At 44.5% G+C, this 19,076-nt stretch overlaps 2 protein-coding genes across 2 annotated transcripts in view; one reads left to right on the plus strand and one right to left on the minus strand.

Moving 5' to 3' along the window:
* XKR6 (XK related 6) overlaps positions 1 to 17,544 on the plus strand; it is a 163,755-nt gene extending 146,211 nt beyond the window's left edge. Inside the window, exon 3 of the mRNA XM_048937388.1 lies at positions 1,464 to 17,544. Within this exon, the coding sequence (XP_048793345.1) occupies positions 1,464 to 2,428 (965 nt within the window). The 3' untranslated portion in view covers positions 2,429 to 17,544. The remainder of the gene's footprint in view (positions 1 to 1,463) is intronic.
* LOC125689819 (uncharacterized) overlaps positions 1 to 19,076 on the minus strand; it is a 259,018-nt gene that overhangs the window by 180,244 nt on the left and 59,698 nt on the right. The gene's annotated exons all lie outside the window — the stretch shown is intronic.

A 19,076-nucleotide genomic window follows, 5' to 3' on the forward strand; every position in this document is an offset into this window, starting at 1 on the left:
TTGTTGAGGTCACTCTGGAATGATGTCTGAAAAACCACAGGTCTTTCTACTGTCCCTATGGGAGACTTGCAGGCAGAGAGAGAAGGGAGACGGAAGGAGGATTTGAAGGTATAGATGATGCTTCCAGAGGAATTTTTGGCAGAGCCTTGGTCAAATAATTGCTACCCTGTTATTTGGCTTCTCGTTCGTGTATCTTAGTCCATCACCAGTTGCCTCACCTGCAGGGCTGTTGAAGTCCAGAGATCTGCAACAGGGGCAAAGGAGTGATATGCCAGTGGCCTTTATTTGTTTTCAGGAATCTGTCTCTTAACTTTTATGACGATGATTTGCTCAGTGATTTGTTCAATTTACCGTTGTGATGATCAATGGTATTGTATTCTCAAAAGATTATCACAGTCCTGGAGTGTGATGGAGTGCTATCTTATCCATTGAAGCAAATGAATAAGTTTAAGTGTTGGCTGTAATGAGGAAGAAGAACGAGACTCTTTGGAATACTGTGGGATGCTTGCCCCATGCCAGAGTGCAAGGGGCACAAGCTGGTAGCTGAGGTTGACCCCAGTGCAGGCAATAACCTCACTGGTGGGAGTGGTCCAGTAGGGTCCAAGAGCACTAGGCAGAGCTGAATGGTTCACTAGATGTCCCAGATAGAGCAAGGAGATGAAAGAGATCCAAGGTTCTTCAAGTGGGCCTCACCAAGACAAAAAAGGGCTGGAGGCATGACTGTAGGGTTGGTCCCGTGTCTGTTCTGGAGTCGGTGATGGAGGCGTGCTACCTTCAGTGCAGGTCTTCAGTCTGTCCTGGAAATAGGATTTCCAGGACTCCAGGATTGCTGGAGCAGTCAGGTTCTGTGTTTTGGGACCATCTGATGGGTACTGATGGCATCTGTATAATCATCTGCATGTGACCACCAGTGATAAAAGTGATCACCTGCCTATTTCTCCCATTGGTGGATGCAAACAGAGGTTCCCAATCAAGGCAGGATCACTTACAAGTTAACGTGAATGCAGCTTGTAGGGAAGTATTTTAGATTAAAAAGGATGTGAAAGAATCATAGTTGTTCTGCTCTTCCAAGGATGTGCTCCAAGATGGATCTCTTTTTGCAGAAAGTAAACTTCATCCTTGGGCTGCAACCCAAGGGATGGGATCTGAGTTTCAGATTCTCAGGTGTGGATGTAATCATGATGAGGACTGAGGCTGTTTTTGGTAGGAAGGGCAGAGCTGGGGTGGGGTGGCAGAGCCCACTGCTTGTGAATACAGGCATCGGAAAACACATGAATGTAGCATCGATTGCAATTCCCACACTGATATTTCTGTATTTCTCTCCTCCAGACTGTAAGGACACCCTGGCGTGAGTTGAACCTTTGGGCTACTGAGCCTGCCCCAGATGCAATAATTTAGTGAGCAGATGATGTTTTCAACCAATCCTCCTGTCTAACTCAGTGGATCTGTGTGTCTTCCGGCAGGTGTGTCCTCTGTGGCCTCCCTGATGTCCCTGGCTTGGGTGCTAGCCTCCTATCACAAGCTTCTTCGGGACTCTAGGGACGACAAGAAGAGTATGAGCTACAGAGGGGCCCTCATCCATCTCTTCTGGCGCCTCTTCACCATCTCATCCCGAGTTATTTCTTTTGCTCTCTTTGCTTCCATCTTCCAGCTCTACTTTGGGATCTTTGTAGTGGTCCATTGGTGTGCCATGGCTTTCTGGATCATCCATGGTGGGACAGATTTCTGCATGTCTAAGTGGGAGGAGATCCTCTTCAACATGGTGGTAGGGATTGTGTACATTTTCTGCTGGTTTAATGTCAAGGAAGGGCGGACTCGATACAGAATGTTTGCGTATTACACGGTAGTCCTGACGGAGAACGCTGCCTTGACGCTCCTTTGGTATTTTTACAGAGATCCTGACACCACTGACTCATATGCCGTGCCAGCACTGTGTTGTGTCTTTCTTAGCTTTGCTGCTGGGATAGCTTTGATGCTGTTATATTATGGTGTGCTGCATCCCATGGGGCCAAGAGCTAAGATCTTTGCCAGCTCCTGTTGCGCCGAGCTGCTCTGGGGCATTCCTTTGCCCCCCGATGTTGAGCCCATGGCACCCCAAACCCCTGGGTACCGGGGGGCCCAGGCTACGCCCACCAGAGCGGTCACGGAGCAACAGGAGGAACTCACAGCTGACACTTGCTTGCCCGTTTTCCAGGTGAGAGCAATGGTACCATCTACTCCATCTGGGCGACCCTACCCCCCCGAGGGGCCTCTCATTAAGATTGACATCCCAAGAAAGAGATATCCTGCATGGGATGCTCATTTTGTAGACAGGAGGTTAAGAAGAACTATCAACATCCTCCAGTATGTCACCCCCACAGCTGTAGGTATTAGGTATAGAGATGGACCTCTCTTATATGAGTTGCTACAATATGAATCTTCACTTTAAAGCTCCTTAAAGCAAAAGTAAAAGAGGGGACCTTATTTTTGTTTACGGTAAACACAGATCATGAAACAAACACAAACCTTCAGATAAGCTTTCTTTCTGGTTGCTGTATGTATAAAAAAAAAAAAGAAAAAGATATTCTCTATGTTTTGTAAGTAAAAACAAAAAGAAAAACTTTTCTTTTGTTTTTTACACACAAGAAACAGTATTTCAACTTCCACACCTAGGATTCACAGGTGGAGAAGGAGGCATCTCCACATCAGTTTTATACCGTACACCAAGTGTAGAACATTACTTATGGGATTGGTGCTGATTGAAAAATAAAAAAACAAACAAACAAACCTACAACTGCCTTATGCCCTTAGGTGCTGAGTTTCATTAAGTACTGTCACCTTTCTCATGCAAAACTCTTTGATGATTATATGCCAGGAAAATAATGATAATAATGATAAAAGAATACATGATTGAAATACAAACCTTAAAATTAATAAGGAAAAAAAAAAAAGAGAAAAAAAAAAAAGAAAAAAATTAACAAAGAGACTGAGAGAAATGTCCGAAAATATCTCATCGCTCTCATTGGATTTAACTTAAGAAAACAAAACAAAACAAAACAAAGAAAGCAAGGCCAAGACACCCCGATGGAGATTGTTTTTTTTCCTAAAGGCTAAAAGACAACATCAGGTCTGCAGCTCCGGTTGGCGGCACATTTGTGACGCTGTTTGGCCAAGCCCGCTCACCTTGCCCGAGCCGTGTTGTAAATGTGGCCCTGCTGGGGAGCCACGTTCCTCCTGCAGGTGGCCCAATGCGCCGTGGTCAGTTTGCAGAGGGGGAACGTGGCAACGCACAGCTGATCTTGTCTTGAGCAGCTGCACGTGCTGATGCCCACTGGCTTCAGTGGAATCAATAACCACCACCTGAGCCCAGAATGAGGCCGGCCATGTTGATCTCTGGAAAATAAAACAAGAGATCTCCAATTGTGAAATTTTATACCAAAAAAACGCTCTACTAAAGTATACCTACGCATCTCTAATAATTTCAGTAATAATAAAACTCAGCATAGTAGCAAAAAGCGAGTCAATTTAAAGGCACAATACTTGATCAGTGACTGGCAAAATAATTTGACCTACTGTATCATTTTAAGGCTGTGAAAGGCATACGTGTATTATTTGTAATCTCGTGTTAAGACCTGTCACGTCTCATTCAGTGCGAGCCTTAAAGTGATTGTAAAGCATCCTTTGTTTCATTTGGGGCTTTTGGGGGTTTTGATTTTTTTTTTCCTTCTGTTTTTTGTTTTTTTGTGTGTGTGTGTGTGTTTTTGTTTTATTTTTAAGGAAAACAAAAATCTGAAAATCGGGATAAGCAAAGGAACGAACAAACAACAACAACACAAACAAACAACGACAGGAAAACAAAACAAACAAAAAAGACAACAAACTTCTTCAAACGGTAATAACCTGTAAACTGACTCAACGTCTCTTGAGATGATTTTGGTGCTTTGTATTTTTGTTGATGTTGTTGTGATTTAGCTGAGATTTCTTCGACTCGGTACATGTGGGGAACTGCTGATAAAACTGTCTCGTGTCACCCTCGACTGTAAGTACGTGGCAAGAAACAACACCGCAGGAAGCGTAGAGGGAGCATCGTGGTGTAGCTTAGCCTTCCCACCGCAAGGAGATTCTGCCGCCTCCGATCACGGCCAAGGGTCGCGTGGTTGTCCTGACATTTCCCGCTAACCCGCCCGCTGTCAGACCATTCGCATCTCTCGACTTCTGTTTCCGTGCTGGAATCTCTGTTTCGAGTTCAATCACAGGGTCGCGTCCACCCACCGCCCTTTTCCTTTTGGAGGGTGTTACTCTTTTAAAGGAGTATTCCCGTTTCAGGGCATCTTTTCAATCCCACCGCCCCTCTGCTTGGGAGGGGAGAAGCAACAACGACAAAAATGGTATTTTTACGTGAATACTGTAGTGTTTTCTCTGTGTGCGTTTGCAGTTTTTTATTCCAGAAATACTGTAACTGTCTAGGGTGCAAAACTCCCATGCTGGCCTCTTCTGTAGAGAAAATCAGCACGGGGGGATATTTTTTAATTACAATTATGGTTATTATTATTTTCTTTTATTTGAAGAATCAGTTTTGTTTTGTTTTGTTTTTTTTTAATTATGATAGCATTCGAAGAAACTAGTACAAATTTTATATAACAGTTTAAAGAAGCTGAACGCTTTCTTCGCCTGAATATACCTGACGAGAAACATTTTTTTCAATCAGTGAATACTTTGCAGTATTCTGAGAAGGAAAAAAAAAAGAAAAAAAAAAGACACGTTTTTCTTTTTTTTTTTTTTCAGTTGTGCCATTTTCTTTTGTAAAGAAACTTTTAACTCGTGTCCGCCCCTCTTAAGGAGGGCAGGACTCATTTGCGCCAAACTAGAGACACACGGCAAAGTTTGTACAAAGCCAAATTGTCACTGGTACTGTAACTCCCAGTCAAACTCCCATTTCAGGCAAACGTTTCTGGGCTCTGATTAGAACTGACGCGATGGCCACATTTTCATGCAGAGGGAGGTGTTTTGTCTTGTCATCCACTGCCCAAATTCCTGATCCCTTGTTTATCGTGCTCATACACATGTCTATCTACCCTTATGAACATTTGTGGAAAGCTTCCATTTGCTTTCTCCATTGCCCATATCCTATATGTCAGTCCCCTCTCGAGCATCCTACTAACGCATCACCCTGTTCCTTCCCTAATCCGTTTGTTGTCTCCATCAAAAGAGGTAATTTGTGAAGTGAACCTGCTGTCCTCTGAGCAATTTTGCACTGCTGTCATTAAAAGACACAAGTGCTAAACCCCTGACAATTACCTTGAGTTTCCCCTCCCGAGACTTCACTTCTTTTCCTGCAAGGACTCGCCCTTAATACCAGTGTAGATACACTCTAATCTGCTTCTCCAAGCCTCACACCCTGCTTAAAGACTCTCTTTAGTCCTTCCACAAAGAGCTCTCATCTACACATCCAACTTTTCATCGGCACAAGCATGAGAAAGGAATGGATGGGCAAACACCTCCACTCTTCCTCATGGACACGTCCTCCAGGAGACAGCACTCTCGTTTCCAAAAGCACCAAGAGAAGGTTGCCCTCCAAGCATGTCAAACTTCAGGTCTGATTTGGAGAGGTGAACACATCTGACGGAACAGCTGGACCCTGCCACCTCGCACCAAGACAGTGAGATGAGCCAGTGTGCCACGGTACGCTCACTGGGAGTCAAAGAGGAGACCCTTTGGTGCTGCCTGACCTCGGGAGCACCTGCAGCCTGCCTTCCCTCAGGAACGAGACCCTCACTCCAGACCACCACACCGACAGCCGTCCTCTCTGTCTCACTGCAAGAGCGGAGGGGCAAACCACTCCAGAAGTGACCTTACTTCTCAATACAGTGCTAACTTCTCACAACCAAACCAGCTTGACTTAAGGGCTTGACTCATTCCTGCTCCAAAGTCCTCCTTCTTCGGGTCTCGTCGTATGGATAACAACAAAAGCAGGTGCTTCCGCTGCGTGTTAAGACTGTTACATTATCCTTAGACACATAAACTGTCTGCCTCTGCTTTGAGTCCTTGCTTTGAGTGATATCCACTGGCATTTTGATTTAGCAAAAGATTTCCAGTGAGAGCCCATCCCCAACCTGAAGAACTATTTCTGTTTGAAAGACTTCATTGCAGCCTTAAAGTGCTCTCCCACTGCACCCAACGGACAGTTTGGGGTGGTGACCATCTCCTCTAGGGACTGTCTGTAATCATGTTGCCAAACAGCACCTTTTGCCAAGCATGGAGAGCAAAACTGCCCCCATCTTTTTGTTCATCGTAATCCCAAAACTGAGAATCTTGTCCTCACCTTTTTTCTTTGCTTTTTTTTTCTTTTTTTTTTTTTCCCCCCAGATCCCCTTGGTTTTTGGAGTGCACCCTGACAGGATGCTTTGGTTTCATTTGTTTTTTAACTCCCTGGTAGGTCAGTTATGCCATGTCCCAGCTTCTTGCCAGAAGATACTGCTTGAGGAGTTTTTTGAACTGGAGAAGTCTGAGCCTGTAATTATTCACACCACAAGTTGCATGGACAACTTCTCTGCCACGTCTGTGCTGCTGAATTCACCCTGGGACCATAGAAATGAGCCTTCCACACCATGCCAGGACAAAGCCAGGGCTTCACCATCCCCACTGTTGAATTGTTCAGCCCCTCTTTGGCATGGTTTTCATTCACTCCAGCAAGCCTAGACTTGGGCACAGCTTGCACAGGCATTGATACTGGCCAAAGACCATCCCCAGTTGGCAGTGTGGATGTGGCTATGTTGTATTGAGATGAAAGAGTTTAGTAGTATGGATGCGGCCAGCACGGTTGGCTTTGAGACCAGAATGGATCCTGGCAGTGCTTATTCTGCTAATAAAGTTGTATCTGTATGCTGCACAGCAGGACTTGGGATTTTGTGGAGTACATCAGCTCTGGCCTGGCATACTTCTGTTGTCTGCCCAGTTCGATGGACAAAATATTTCTTGGTTGCTTCTTTTTGCTGAGCTTACTTTGCAAGCAGTGTCACTTACATTGAGCTGATGTCAGTGCATCCACCTCCTCATCCATGTCAGATGTCTGGCATGCTCGGTGTGGCAGTGCCACACATCTGCAGGCAGTTGATTTGGAGACTTGAGTGATTCAGACCAGACCAAGTCAGCAATGGGCATACAGGAGTTACAAGATGAAGAGACCGTGCCCTCGTGATGCTGTTCCACCTACACAAGGTGTTTCTTACCCAAACTGCATCTGATCTGGACTGCAGAAGAGGAGCCGGTGTTCTGTAATTGCCAAGTGGAAAGTGCAAGCGAGCCACAGATTTCAAGAGTAAATGTGTATTTTGCAGTGTGTTGGATGGGAGCTGATTGTCCACTTCATCCTGTCCATCTCTGCACCTGCCAAAAACTCAGTAGCCATTTGCCTGTATTTTCATTTAGAGCTGACTAGATTCAATGGGACAGAATGAATCTCAAGCTTTAGTCAGCGTTCTGCTAAAACCCATCTGGTGGTGCTGATAGGAAGGTGTTGCTGTTGACTTTCAGAGAGCAGCAGTCCCTTGCTCTTCAGATGCATTTTCCCATACACAAGATTCACTTCACAATGTTTCCCTGCTCCTCATCCCTGCACAGAATTGCATGAACTGAGTCACCCACACCACCCCAACATCACCAAACCGCCTGAAGAAAATGTGGTCTGAGGTCCACCCAGCATGATTTCATTGAAGCTCAGAGGTGCTTTGAAAAGGAAAACTTATTACTGTGCTTTTGCAAAACCTTTTAGTGCCTGCTTGCTGGGCAGCTTGGGCATGAGACCATTTGGAAGCTGCCAGAGTCAGTAGAAAATTGTAGGGACAGGCTTTTCTAGGATCTTCTGTTACTGGGTTAGCTTTCCTCTGGATTCTGTTCAGCTCCAATGTGGTCGTGCAAAGTAAAACAAACAACAAAACCCACACAAAATAAGGTCTATGCCAATCCCCACAGAAGCCAAGGCTAGCTGGTAGGGACGACGTGAACTCAGTTGCTCACCCTTTGCTTGCTGCAGCTTGCGTGCTGTTATTTTGGCAGTTCTCTGCAGCCCTGGGCTTTGGGGATGGTCGATGCCCGGGGCTGTGATTGCTGTTTTCATTTTTCCTTGGAGCTCAGGTGTATTCTGGTGCAGAGAATCTCAGCCTGGTTTGAATGGGAAGATTGGAGGCTATCCCAAATAGACGTGGGCAAACCTTTCACTGTGTGCAGAGTGCATTTCCAGACCTTTGGGTACCGCTTATTTCTCCATGAGCGTGTTCAGAATCGCTTCATTGTGTTTGAACCTGGAAATAGCAGTGTGGTGGCTCTTTTCTGCTGTGGTGTGATGTGGGAAAAGGGAGGACCCTTCTTTCTGAGCTGGAGATTGCCTGTGTTCAACCCTTGTTCCTTACTTGAAGCTCAGGCTGTAGGATAATGAGAAAGATGAAGAAGTGTGGTGAAAGATAGCTGCATATGTCCCACTGGCTCTTCACTACCAAGGAGGGAGGCAGTCGGTGACAATTCAATCTGCAAAATCTGAACTTGCCAGTCTAGTTGCTGGAGGCCCTGCCCACGGCCGTGGGGTTGGAACTCGGTGATCTTCTTATGGTCCCCTCCAACCTAAGCTGTTCTGTGGTTCCGTGAAAACAATCTGGACTTCAGTATAAATTTGGATGCACACACTACCCAATTGGAATGAGCAATGTTGATAAAATAATGCGGTCTGTTCTTCCCTGTTGTATATTTTAAAAGAAACAAACAAAAATCCCCAAGCCACGACAACAAGAAAGCATTGCAAGCAGACAGAAATAATTCGAGTGCACGGACTTCCCTCTCTCCCTCTTTGGGACATGTGCAGCAAGGGAACTCTTGGGAAATCTGTTACGTGCGGAGTTACTCGTATTTGGATTTGTGAACAGCTGTGTTGGTCAGATGGTTTTTCCAGCAAGCATAGCAAGGGGCCATGGTGCAAAGCTCATTGCAGGTTTCAGGGTGATGGGACTCCTGGGTTTCAGCCCCAGGACTGCCGCGACGTCGCTGTGTAACCTTGGGCAAGTGATTTAACCTTTCTGTGCCTACAGTTTACCCATCTGTATACATGGGTATAATAATATTTACCTACCTCACAGGGGTGTTGTGAGGCTTAAGCAAATGCGTGCGGGAGGTGCTGGAATCGCGCCGTAACGTTGTCGTTCTCCTGGGTTTGTGCTGTTATCAGGAAGGAGCAGTGAAGGGGTTGGTTACACCACGTGGAAGGAGATCCTGCCGGTCCATGTGCGTGTCAAGAAATTGATCTTAAGTCTTTTCTCTCCCCAAAAGCAAGAAATGGAAAAAAATGGTTGTGTGCCAACTCAGTAGCCTTGCTTTCCCAGACAAAGATAACAGCGCTGTTTGCAATATTGTTTTCTGAACGCAGCAGGTGACCTTTCCCTTTTCCTTTCTGTTTCTGGAAACTTGAAACTAAAGATCACGAAAGTATTTCTGAACCGAACAGATTACTGATGAATACTTGAATTTCTTTAAAAGATGCTCTCATCAGCCACGGTTAATGTGCACTAATCTTTCAGTCATCAGCATCCATCTGAATACAGTGAAAAATTTGCTCACGCTGTTTTGGAATAGCCTGGACCTTGGTTGGGAGGCTGGTATTCTGTTTGAGTCTTGTAGGCATGGGAAACTGGAGTCTCAACTGAAAAACGTGAACAATCTGTTATTCTTTATGGTTTTGCCTTTGGGTTTCTTGGCTGCCCAGGGACAACACGATAACTGCAGTTCATTTGGTTGTACAGTAGCTTTTTTCAAACTGTTTCCTTCTGCAAAGGGTGAAGGCAGGTTGTGCAAAGGGAAACAAGAGGCAGTGCTGCTCACGTGCAGCTCCTCTCCAAGTACCTGCTTCCCTGCCAAAAACACATCCAGAGAGACCAGACCAGGGCTGCCTTCACACCCATACTCAACCAAAGCCCCCATCACCACCAGTGGGAGTTTTGGCTGCAGATGATGTGTCCTTCAAGGTGGATTCACCCCTGGTTTAACCCCTGAATGCTCACTGAAAGTGATTCTCTCTAGACTAGGGGAGGGGTCTAGTTCATTGCTCCAACTATCTGATAATTCAGAAGGGGAAAAAGCATGTTATCGAAGCCTTTTCTGTTGTTTTACTATTTTTTAATTGTTTGAGTGTCCTGACCATCCTGTAATGTCTTTTTTTTTTCTTTTTTTTTGGAAATGTAATGTGAGGCAAGACTGCCTGCTCCCTTCCAGCAGTGCTTTGTGAAGCCTGCTCACGCAGTCCTTACCCAAGCAGAGCTCCTGGGTTTCGCTGTGGGGTCTTGCTTTCTTCCTGAGTTAGGACTGCAATCTGGGCAGCGTTTCAGCAAGCCGTCATCTTCACTAACCCGAGATTTGCCTTGCATGAAGCCAGAACAAAGCTGGGAAACCCTCTTCCACCTCCGCCTTAGTCTGCCGCGTCCCTCGCCTCCCATCCCTGCCCCTGTGTGCCACTATAGAGAGGTCGGTCAGATCTTCTGGCTGCATGGCCTAGTCTCTTCCACATCACCAACCATGTAGCTGCAGATCTTCCCCTTTGGGTAGAGCACGTTCAGAAGCTCTCTTCTTGCAGACGAGCCTCTCCCCATGAGCATCAGCTCTGGGGCTGCTCCTTCCCCCTTCGTCTCCTCCACCATTTATTTTCCCTGTTTGAAGCACTCAGCTCAGTGCTTCTGGTTTTTCTTTTTACTGCTTCTCTTCCACAAAAAAAAAAAAAAAAGAAAAAAAAATGAAAAGAAAAAAAAAAAAGATTGAAGCTGGATAAAAACAACACAGCAATGTAACTCCTTCGGTGCTATGCTGACTGCTTTGTTCTACCCAACCAAGTGCTGGCCAACGTACAGATCATCCCTCTTTGTCCTAAGAAGCACCACACATCTGTGTGTTGAACAGGCATGAACTGAGAGGGATGAGAGAGGGCGAGTGCTGTTTGGAAAGCGATGGAAGTCTTATGCATGTCTAGTAGAAAGAAAAAAAAAGGAAAAAAGGAAAAAAAAGATATAAATGCAGACTGCTTTCATAGCTAATTGTCAAACAACTTGTGGAACTAAGTAGGATATAGCCTATAAGGTATTGAGGGCATTATATATATATACATATATAAGAAATGATGAAAAATTCACCTTTATCAATAAATCACCCTTTAATTTTCCTGAAAGTGCACTATTCAACAGTAGACACATCTGCCTGCGTTTGCAGACAGCTGTTTTGCTTTGAGCCACTCCGGCAGCAATGGCTGTTCCAACTGCAGAGGTCAACAAGCAGGTGTTAGGTCTGATATGAAGTGAATGGCTCAGAGTTTTGGGGATTAAAGGGACTAGTCAACGTGTATGCCTGCATCTATATACACAGTGGAGATATAGACGAGCATACATGCCATGTTACTGCAACAGTATATATGTTTTAATATATATATGAATACATTGTGAATTCCTAAGGGCTTTTCAAGATGAGGAAGGTAGTTTCTGGTGCGAGCTGCAAAGAATTTGGGGATTGAAGGTAGGGCTGTAATAAGTATTCCTAGTATGTTATTTTTTAAAGTCAAAACAGGGATAAACAATCATCAGAAGCTTAAGGTCCTTTTGGAGAAATGCTGTACCACCTGATTTTCCTTTCTTTAAGAAAGATGGAAGCCAAAATCAGACCGAAAACTGGGGCCACACGCAGTGTCAGTATAAATCAGTACAGCTCCACTGATGTCCTCACATTCGGCATCTCAAAAACAATCTGGTGCCAGGGGAATCTAAACTGGGCCCCACTGGGTGATACGAGACCTTCTGTTGTTGACTAAACTCAAACAAAATCTTGGACAAAACCAAGCAGAGCCAGGTGAATTTGCAAAGCCCTGACCCACACAAGGGCTTTCTCTGCCATCCATACCAGTGGGAACAGCCCTGCTCATAGGGACAGCACAGTGCGTCCTTCTTTGTGGGGACTGGACCCCAAATCTGATTTCAGGCCCTTTGGATCTAAATGCCAACTGGTACCCAAAGGGAATGAGAATTGTTTTCTCTCTCATTCCCATCCATCAATCACAAGAACAAGGAGCTCATATTTTCCTGTTTTTGCCAACAAAACCTGCTGCTGGGGCCAGAGTCCCTTCCCTCAAACTCAGCTACCACCACCTGCATGCCTCCCCTTTCTTCCACCTTAAAAACAAATGCTATTCTTTCCCAAGTAGCAAAGGTCCAGGACAAATGCCAGATGATTACACCTGCAATCTGTTTGCTTTAGGATTTTATTTTAGTTTCAGAGGGCATATGAGTACACACAGAGACACGTGCCTGCAGAAACTGCAGCAACCTGAAGTTGAAGCCACTTGACTTCAATGGGCTCTGAGCTGACACTGCTAAAAGAGAAACCATGCACCAAGAGTTCCCCAGATTCCCCCCAAATTACAGTTTCATGCTGTTCCCATATAATTTGTTTTTGTTTTCGTGTTTGTTTTTTCAACAAATACTGAAAACTGGTTAACAGACAGTAAATTTATGATGGATAAGTAGCAGGAGAAGTGTACTGGTTCTCACTTACCCACAGACCTCTTAGCACTACTCCAGCAATTAAACAAGCCTTAAATTGGATGTAATTGCTGCCATTTGGAGGAGAGCTGTGATGTGTGTTTTCTTATCTAAAAAGGTATCACAGCCAAATCCCTCAGCCCTGTCTTCTCTCCATAGGGAGAGTGAGGAGAAAGAGATTTTACATCAAATGTCAAAGTTTGCCATTAGTTACAAAATGTGCCCTCTATCAGAAGAAAAACAGCAATGGTTTTGTCTGGTGGTTCCACTCTGCAAACTCTTTTACCATTCCAGCCTTTTGTTTCAGTGGGAATGGGAAGTAGTTTCAAAAGCGTTTAAATACTCAGGGAAGGACTATTTCAAATCTAGGTCTGGTGGCTTCCATTTGTGTCACTGGGCCAAGTGCAAACCATTCCAGTAACGTGATTTCCCATGGTGTGAAACCAGAGTGAGACAACAGTTGAGGTGGGGCCCCTGTGTGGTACCCCAGTGGTGACCCAATACGTGCAATGTATTCCCAGTGGTGATGCACTTGGAGACCTGGCATACCATGTCCATCGTGCAGAAGGATCTCCACCATGTCCCAACCCCAGGAGCTGTTTCTCTAACAATAAAAGGTTCACAGAAAGGCTAGATAAATGTTTTTGGTTTTGTTTTGGATTGCAAGGAAATATCATCTCTTTAGCATGTATTATTTTTGGGTGGACTGTTGTATATAGAAGGTAAAATCACAGTTTCTGAAGATGTGTGTTCTCTTTCCATCTCTGCTGTGGGCTGATAGGCAAACCAAGAAGATGTTAGGAATGTCTCTGCTAGCAAATGCAACCTTCCCTGCCCAAACTCCCTGGTACCACTGGCTTGTGCTCCTGAGAAGGTAATGAGGGAATGGTCAGGCTGTTGTCTGACACCCATCTCCAGCCCTACATCTCTGCCATTCTTCCCCAAGGCATTGTAGCATGACTTTAAGGATTCCTTCATGCCCTACAGAAGTGTTGGGAAGACAGGCTAGTGGAATACTTCTTGCAAAGCTCTTGATCACCTTCTGATTGAATGGAATTCTGTAAGTTGATGGCATCTTCTGAAATCAGCTTTCATCCTAGAAGCACTTTTGATTAGTGAATTTTGATAGCACTGGAAGGTTGGCACAGCCATAGAGAATAGCACAATTAAGTACTAATATTTCAGAAGTGCCACTTTTCCCATAAACATTGAAATTTGACTAATCCTTGCTGGAACTCTTTGTTAACATTGAAAACCCAGAAAACATTCTTACACTGGGTTCCTCAGATAAACCTCATTCAGTGAGCATGAATTCCCAAGTCACTCCAAAATGGTTCTTCTAATGCATCTACAATGTGCTGAACTTTATCCGCTGAATACTGCCCATCCACCTTGCAGTACATGCACTGGGACCCCAGCCAAGCTCAGTACCCCTTTGTGCCGAGCACTTTACCAAAACACAGAGGGACTTGCCCCAGAAGAGCTTTTAGTTTGACTGTAGTTGTTTTTGTGACCTTGGACAAGTCAATGGGATCTATGAAGCTTACCTTGCAAGGATGCTGTGAGGAGTTTGTCAATGACAGCAAAGTGCTTTAGCATCAGAAGTACCGTAGAACTGCAGCATTCATGGGCGAAGCAGGTGAAAGCAGTTTAGCATGTCTCCTGGTCTGTGTCTTCATGCAGCCTGATAGACACTGCTCTGATTTGGCTGTTTCAAGAAGGACTAGCAAAAGCCAGATGAGATGCCATGCTAAGCTTAGAGTCAACACTTTCCTTCATCCTTCAGAATGCTTCGTTCTGCCGTAGGAAAACAGCCATGGAAGTCAGTTGAGGAGCCAGGGATTTTCTTGCAGTCATCTTTGTGCATGGATTTAGAGAAAGCAGAGGTGGAAAGAGCACATGGGTCATCAGGTTCATTCCCAAGAATGCCTGTGCTGCTGGCATCCTGTATCTTACGCTCCCCCCCCCTGAATCCTGTCTGCATGGAAATATTCCATGGGAATAGGGCCTTGCTTACCCCAGACCCCCGTGATCAGGCACATTTAACAGAAATTATGGCCTAAGATTTCCTAGTAAGAAGTATATATTTTTGCAAACTAAGCTTGAAACTCAGTCATGCTCATGCCTTGAATCTTGCCTTATTAACCAAACTCAACGTATTCTGGACCCAGATCATCTGAAGTTATCCTTCCACTGCCACTCCGATCCTGTGGGGCTTGCTGTCTGTCATCATGTTAGGATCAAGGATCTACCGCTGAGATCAGGAAAGGTTGGCTCCTTCCTAGGTCACTTCTGCACGTGTGCCACCCTCTTGTCCTTATTGGGGTCTAGACAGACTGGGCTCCAAAGCAGACCCCACGAAAAGATCTGAAAGACCAAGGAAAATTACTTCAAGTCCTGCCATGGTGGCATCTTAGCACCATCCCTATCTTCTGCCAGCAGGATGCATCTGGGAGGCATGAAGACCCCCAACAACCCCTGTTCTGAGCTGGCTAAAACAAGCAGACGAGGGCAGGTCTGATCCTCTTGCATTGCCACCGAGCTCCATGGCTGTCCCCTTGGTTTGGTGTTGTGCCACTGAGAGCAGAGTCAGGCAGGCGTCATCGTGATGCAAACCTGGTGCTATTAACTTGGCATAGAGTGCCTGCGAGTGTCTTCTTTTCTTGCTCACCAAGTAATTAGCTTATGCACAAGGTTCATGTACCGTCTGCTGTGACTTCTCATTTCATGGGAGGGTTCTGAGGTATTCTATCTTATTCCTCAACTCCTCCTCCAATTTCTGCATTTTAGAGGGCAAGGTGTGCACGTGCGGGTGCTTGAGTGTCAAAAGTAACAGGGTGAGGGCCAACCACTGCAGGAGAGGATTGGACTGAGTGAATGAGAAGTGCGGGGTAAGCCTGAGAAAACCAGACACGCACATTTTGATCTCCGTCTCCATCTGACAGCACTTCTGCAAATCTGTTGAGACTATTGCTTATGTCCGGGACAGTTTTGTCTCCGGGCTCCTGGGGAGTGACAGATTGAGATATTCAGGGCAGGGTTGTGTGGAGGGATGAGATCAGACTCTCTGAGCACATCCAGCACGTCCCAGGAGGCAGCCCACGTCAGGCTGTGCCCTGATCATCTTTGATTAAGCTTTGAGCACTAAATCCTGCTTCCCTTACGCCGGCACAAGCATCTTGAACTTGGCAAGATGTGGTCTTTTTAATTTAGGAAGGCTGTTTTAGAAGTGTTCAAAGTGCAAGAAAAGAGCTCGCAAAATCAACGTGCTCCTTAAAAAGACCAAATTCTGGTCCCCATTTCACTGTATGAAGCCTGTATGAATTTTTTAATGAAACAGCCTGGTTTTTTTTTTGCCATCAGCAAGACCAGATGTTGGCCTGGCCCCACCTGCCCTCATTAACTCCAAAAGCCCTTTATTTGTTGATGCCAGTGTCGTTAGGGCAGCAACGTTTCAATTCTCCAGACCTTGTGGTGCCTTTTCTTGTGGTGCTTACCCTTTGCAGGACTCCAGTCAAGGCAACCACTCACATCAAACAGCAATGCCAGTACTTCTCCTCCGGATTATGTGCCACTGCAGTAACAGTATAATGTATACATATATAAATATAGATAGATAGAAATATTACTATAGTTATAATTATATATATATAATTGAGGTTCTGATGCCGCTGTGTGGGGAACGAACCGTTCCTCTGCAGGATTACACTGGGTGAAACCAACAGCTCGATATCTCATAAAGGCTTGCAGCCTTGGCAAGGAGCTTCTCTCCCACGCGTTCATTCTCACGTCACTCATTTCCCCTCCACACAACAAGAACAATTTCCAGATCACTTCTGCAAATTCTGGGGCAGATGATGCCATGCGGTAACATCGTCCTCCTGCCATGGACGGGTGGATGTTGCCTTGCCATGAAGGGAGCACGATGGGACCAATGGGATGGCGTCCCCAGGTGGTGGCTTTACCTTTTCCTCTGCACCAAGGGGATGCAACCCAACAGCTTGCAAGCGGTTTTCCCCACTAGCCAACCACCCTGCCCCGCAGCAAGCGTTCCTATCTCATCTTCCCAAGCATCTTTCCAATGCGCTCGCTTCATTTTTTTCCCATTGGGATGCTCGGTTTCCCATGTTGGGGAGGAGGGAAGCTGGCAAACGTGGTTTGCTTTGCTCATGCCAGTAGTTCTGCCTGACTTCAGGGGGCAGTTTTTTTTGTCAATGGACTGCTGGGTTTGGTCAGTCGTTATCATATTGCTGAACCTATGGGCCCATTTCAGATAGGACAGATGTTGAGTGAAGGTATTTTCTACTAAAGGGAACAACACCAATAATACTGTAAAAGGTGCTAGAATCAAACCTCATTTTATATACTTTGGTTCTTAGAGAAAAATAATATACACGGAATTCTTCCTGTGCAGCCTTACTGTAGATTGTTATAACCAACTCTCTAATCCAAAAAAAACAAACAAAAAGAAAAGTGAAAAGGTTAAAAAAGGAGAAAAATGAAGTGATCCTGTGTAAAGTGTAACACATATGAGTTTCCTATATAAATGTAAATGATCAGACATATATTAAAATGCACTTGAGGCAAGTGGCAAGCATGGAAAGCTTTTGTAGCACCCTTTTTTTATGCGCAACAGCTGTCTTCTTTCATTTGGCTGGTGCAAGAGGGAATGTGCCGAGGCACTTGTATTTCCTTTTAATTCTGTAGATGATTTTCTTGGGAGAAGGAAAGAGGAATGGGAAGGAGGCGGGTGGTTTAGCTAGCAGGCAAGCCTGGAATATTCATCACTTTTTTTTTCCCTTTTTTCCTGGTTGGTTTATGACTGTGTTTGGACTCCATTTCTCAAACGCTTTTTAGAGCTTTGCTGCCTGCCCCAGGTGCTCAGTGTAACTCTTACCTCAAGAATGCTTACAAAAAAAGAAAAAGTCAATTGTTTCTTCTTTTCCCGTGTCTGGAAAATTCAAACAAAAAAAAATTGACATCAGTGACAACAGTACAAATGAAAACATGAACGACCAGCAGCGAATGAAGTAATGAGAAATAAAAAAGGAAGAAGTCAAAGCAGAGGTTTGGTGATCAAACCGAGCCATTCTGGTGCTTTTCCCCTTGTTATGTTGCTAATGATCACAATTACACGAGATGGGCTAGGACAGGTTTGTGGTCTTAGGCTGTAGCAAAAAAAAAAGAAAAAAAAAAAAAAAAGTGTATCTAAAAGAATACAAATTTGCATGGAAAAATACTCTGATGGAGCATTTAAAGAATGGCTGTTTCGATGTCAGACGTTTAATGTTAGCATGTGTGTGTGCTGTATATACCTTTTCATGTGTGACATGTACAGTTGACTGAGGAAAAAAAAAAACATATGGAACCGAACAAAAAATAATAATCAAATGCTATTTTATCAGATGATGCACTTTTTCACCTTGATGAGAAGCCACTGTTCACAACTATGCAATCTTCCAGTTTCTCTCTCTATCTCTTCTCTCCAACCTCAAATTTCCCAACTATTTTCCATAACCTAAACCGTTTTTTCTTTCGTACAAAGAAACACAAAAAGTTCCAAACTCTGGTTCAAGGTGAGAGTGCTACTGTGACTTTTCTCAAGCGATAAGAGCTAACAAACAGACAAACACAAGGGGTTTGGTTTGGTTTTGTTTTTAAGAGAAAAGGAGGTTCAGACATGACCCTTTTAATGTTTTCTAAATGAATTGATGTTTTCTACATGTGCCAGGCTTCTGTTGACTGTTTTTTTTGGGTTTGGTTTCATTTCTTGATTCATGATGTTCTTTCTCTTGGGTTTTAGGATTTATTTACTGATTTATTTCCTTCTGTATTTATTTTCTCTCTTTTTTTTTTTTTTTTGCATCTGGTTTTGTATTGTAGGTATTGGGGATGTGAAGATGAAGGTGAAATTTGGCTTAACTTCAAGTGTTTTAGTACATGTGTGTGCTATATGTATATAGTTTTCTACATAGAAAATTTTACACGCTTTTTGACGCACTTTACGACATGTATGTACAAAGTTGTCTATATAGAAAAAGTAGTGAGTTATCTGACCTTCCAAGAAGAGAGTTTTGATTAAGAGGAGTTCGGATATTTGAGTATCTCATGTGTGTGTGTATTATATACTATATTATATATTACAGAAATATATAATAGCGTATGTCCATGTTAGGGTGTGTGTAATAGATACGCGCATCCAAACACGTGATCATGCCCACCTATACCATAGAAGTAGAGGTTTTGCATTCCCCTGAGGTTTTCAAGCTACGATTAATAGCCTGGCTCTATTCGGTCAACTTCTTCCTTATCCTTTGATGAAAGGTAGAAAATTATCCTCCTTTGCTGTCCCCAGTACACTGTCCCCTTGTCATGGGAAAATGTGTGCATAGATATAGGGGGAGTTTGCCTTTACAGCCTTTCTTTTCCCACCTTGGTTTACCAGTGGGTGTAGAGGAAGAGAAAACAGGTCATCCAGCCAGTGACGAGCTCAGGAAACCATGACCACCAGATGGGGCTGCCATGTCCCCTGCCACCAAT

This window comes from Lagopus muta, chromosome 2, assembly GCF_023343835.1.
Source record: "Lagopus muta isolate bLagMut1 chromosome 2, bLagMut1 primary, whole genome shotgun sequence".
In the NCBI taxonomy this organism is placed as follows: Eukaryota; Metazoa; Chordata; class Aves; order Galliformes; family Phasianidae; genus Lagopus; species Lagopus muta.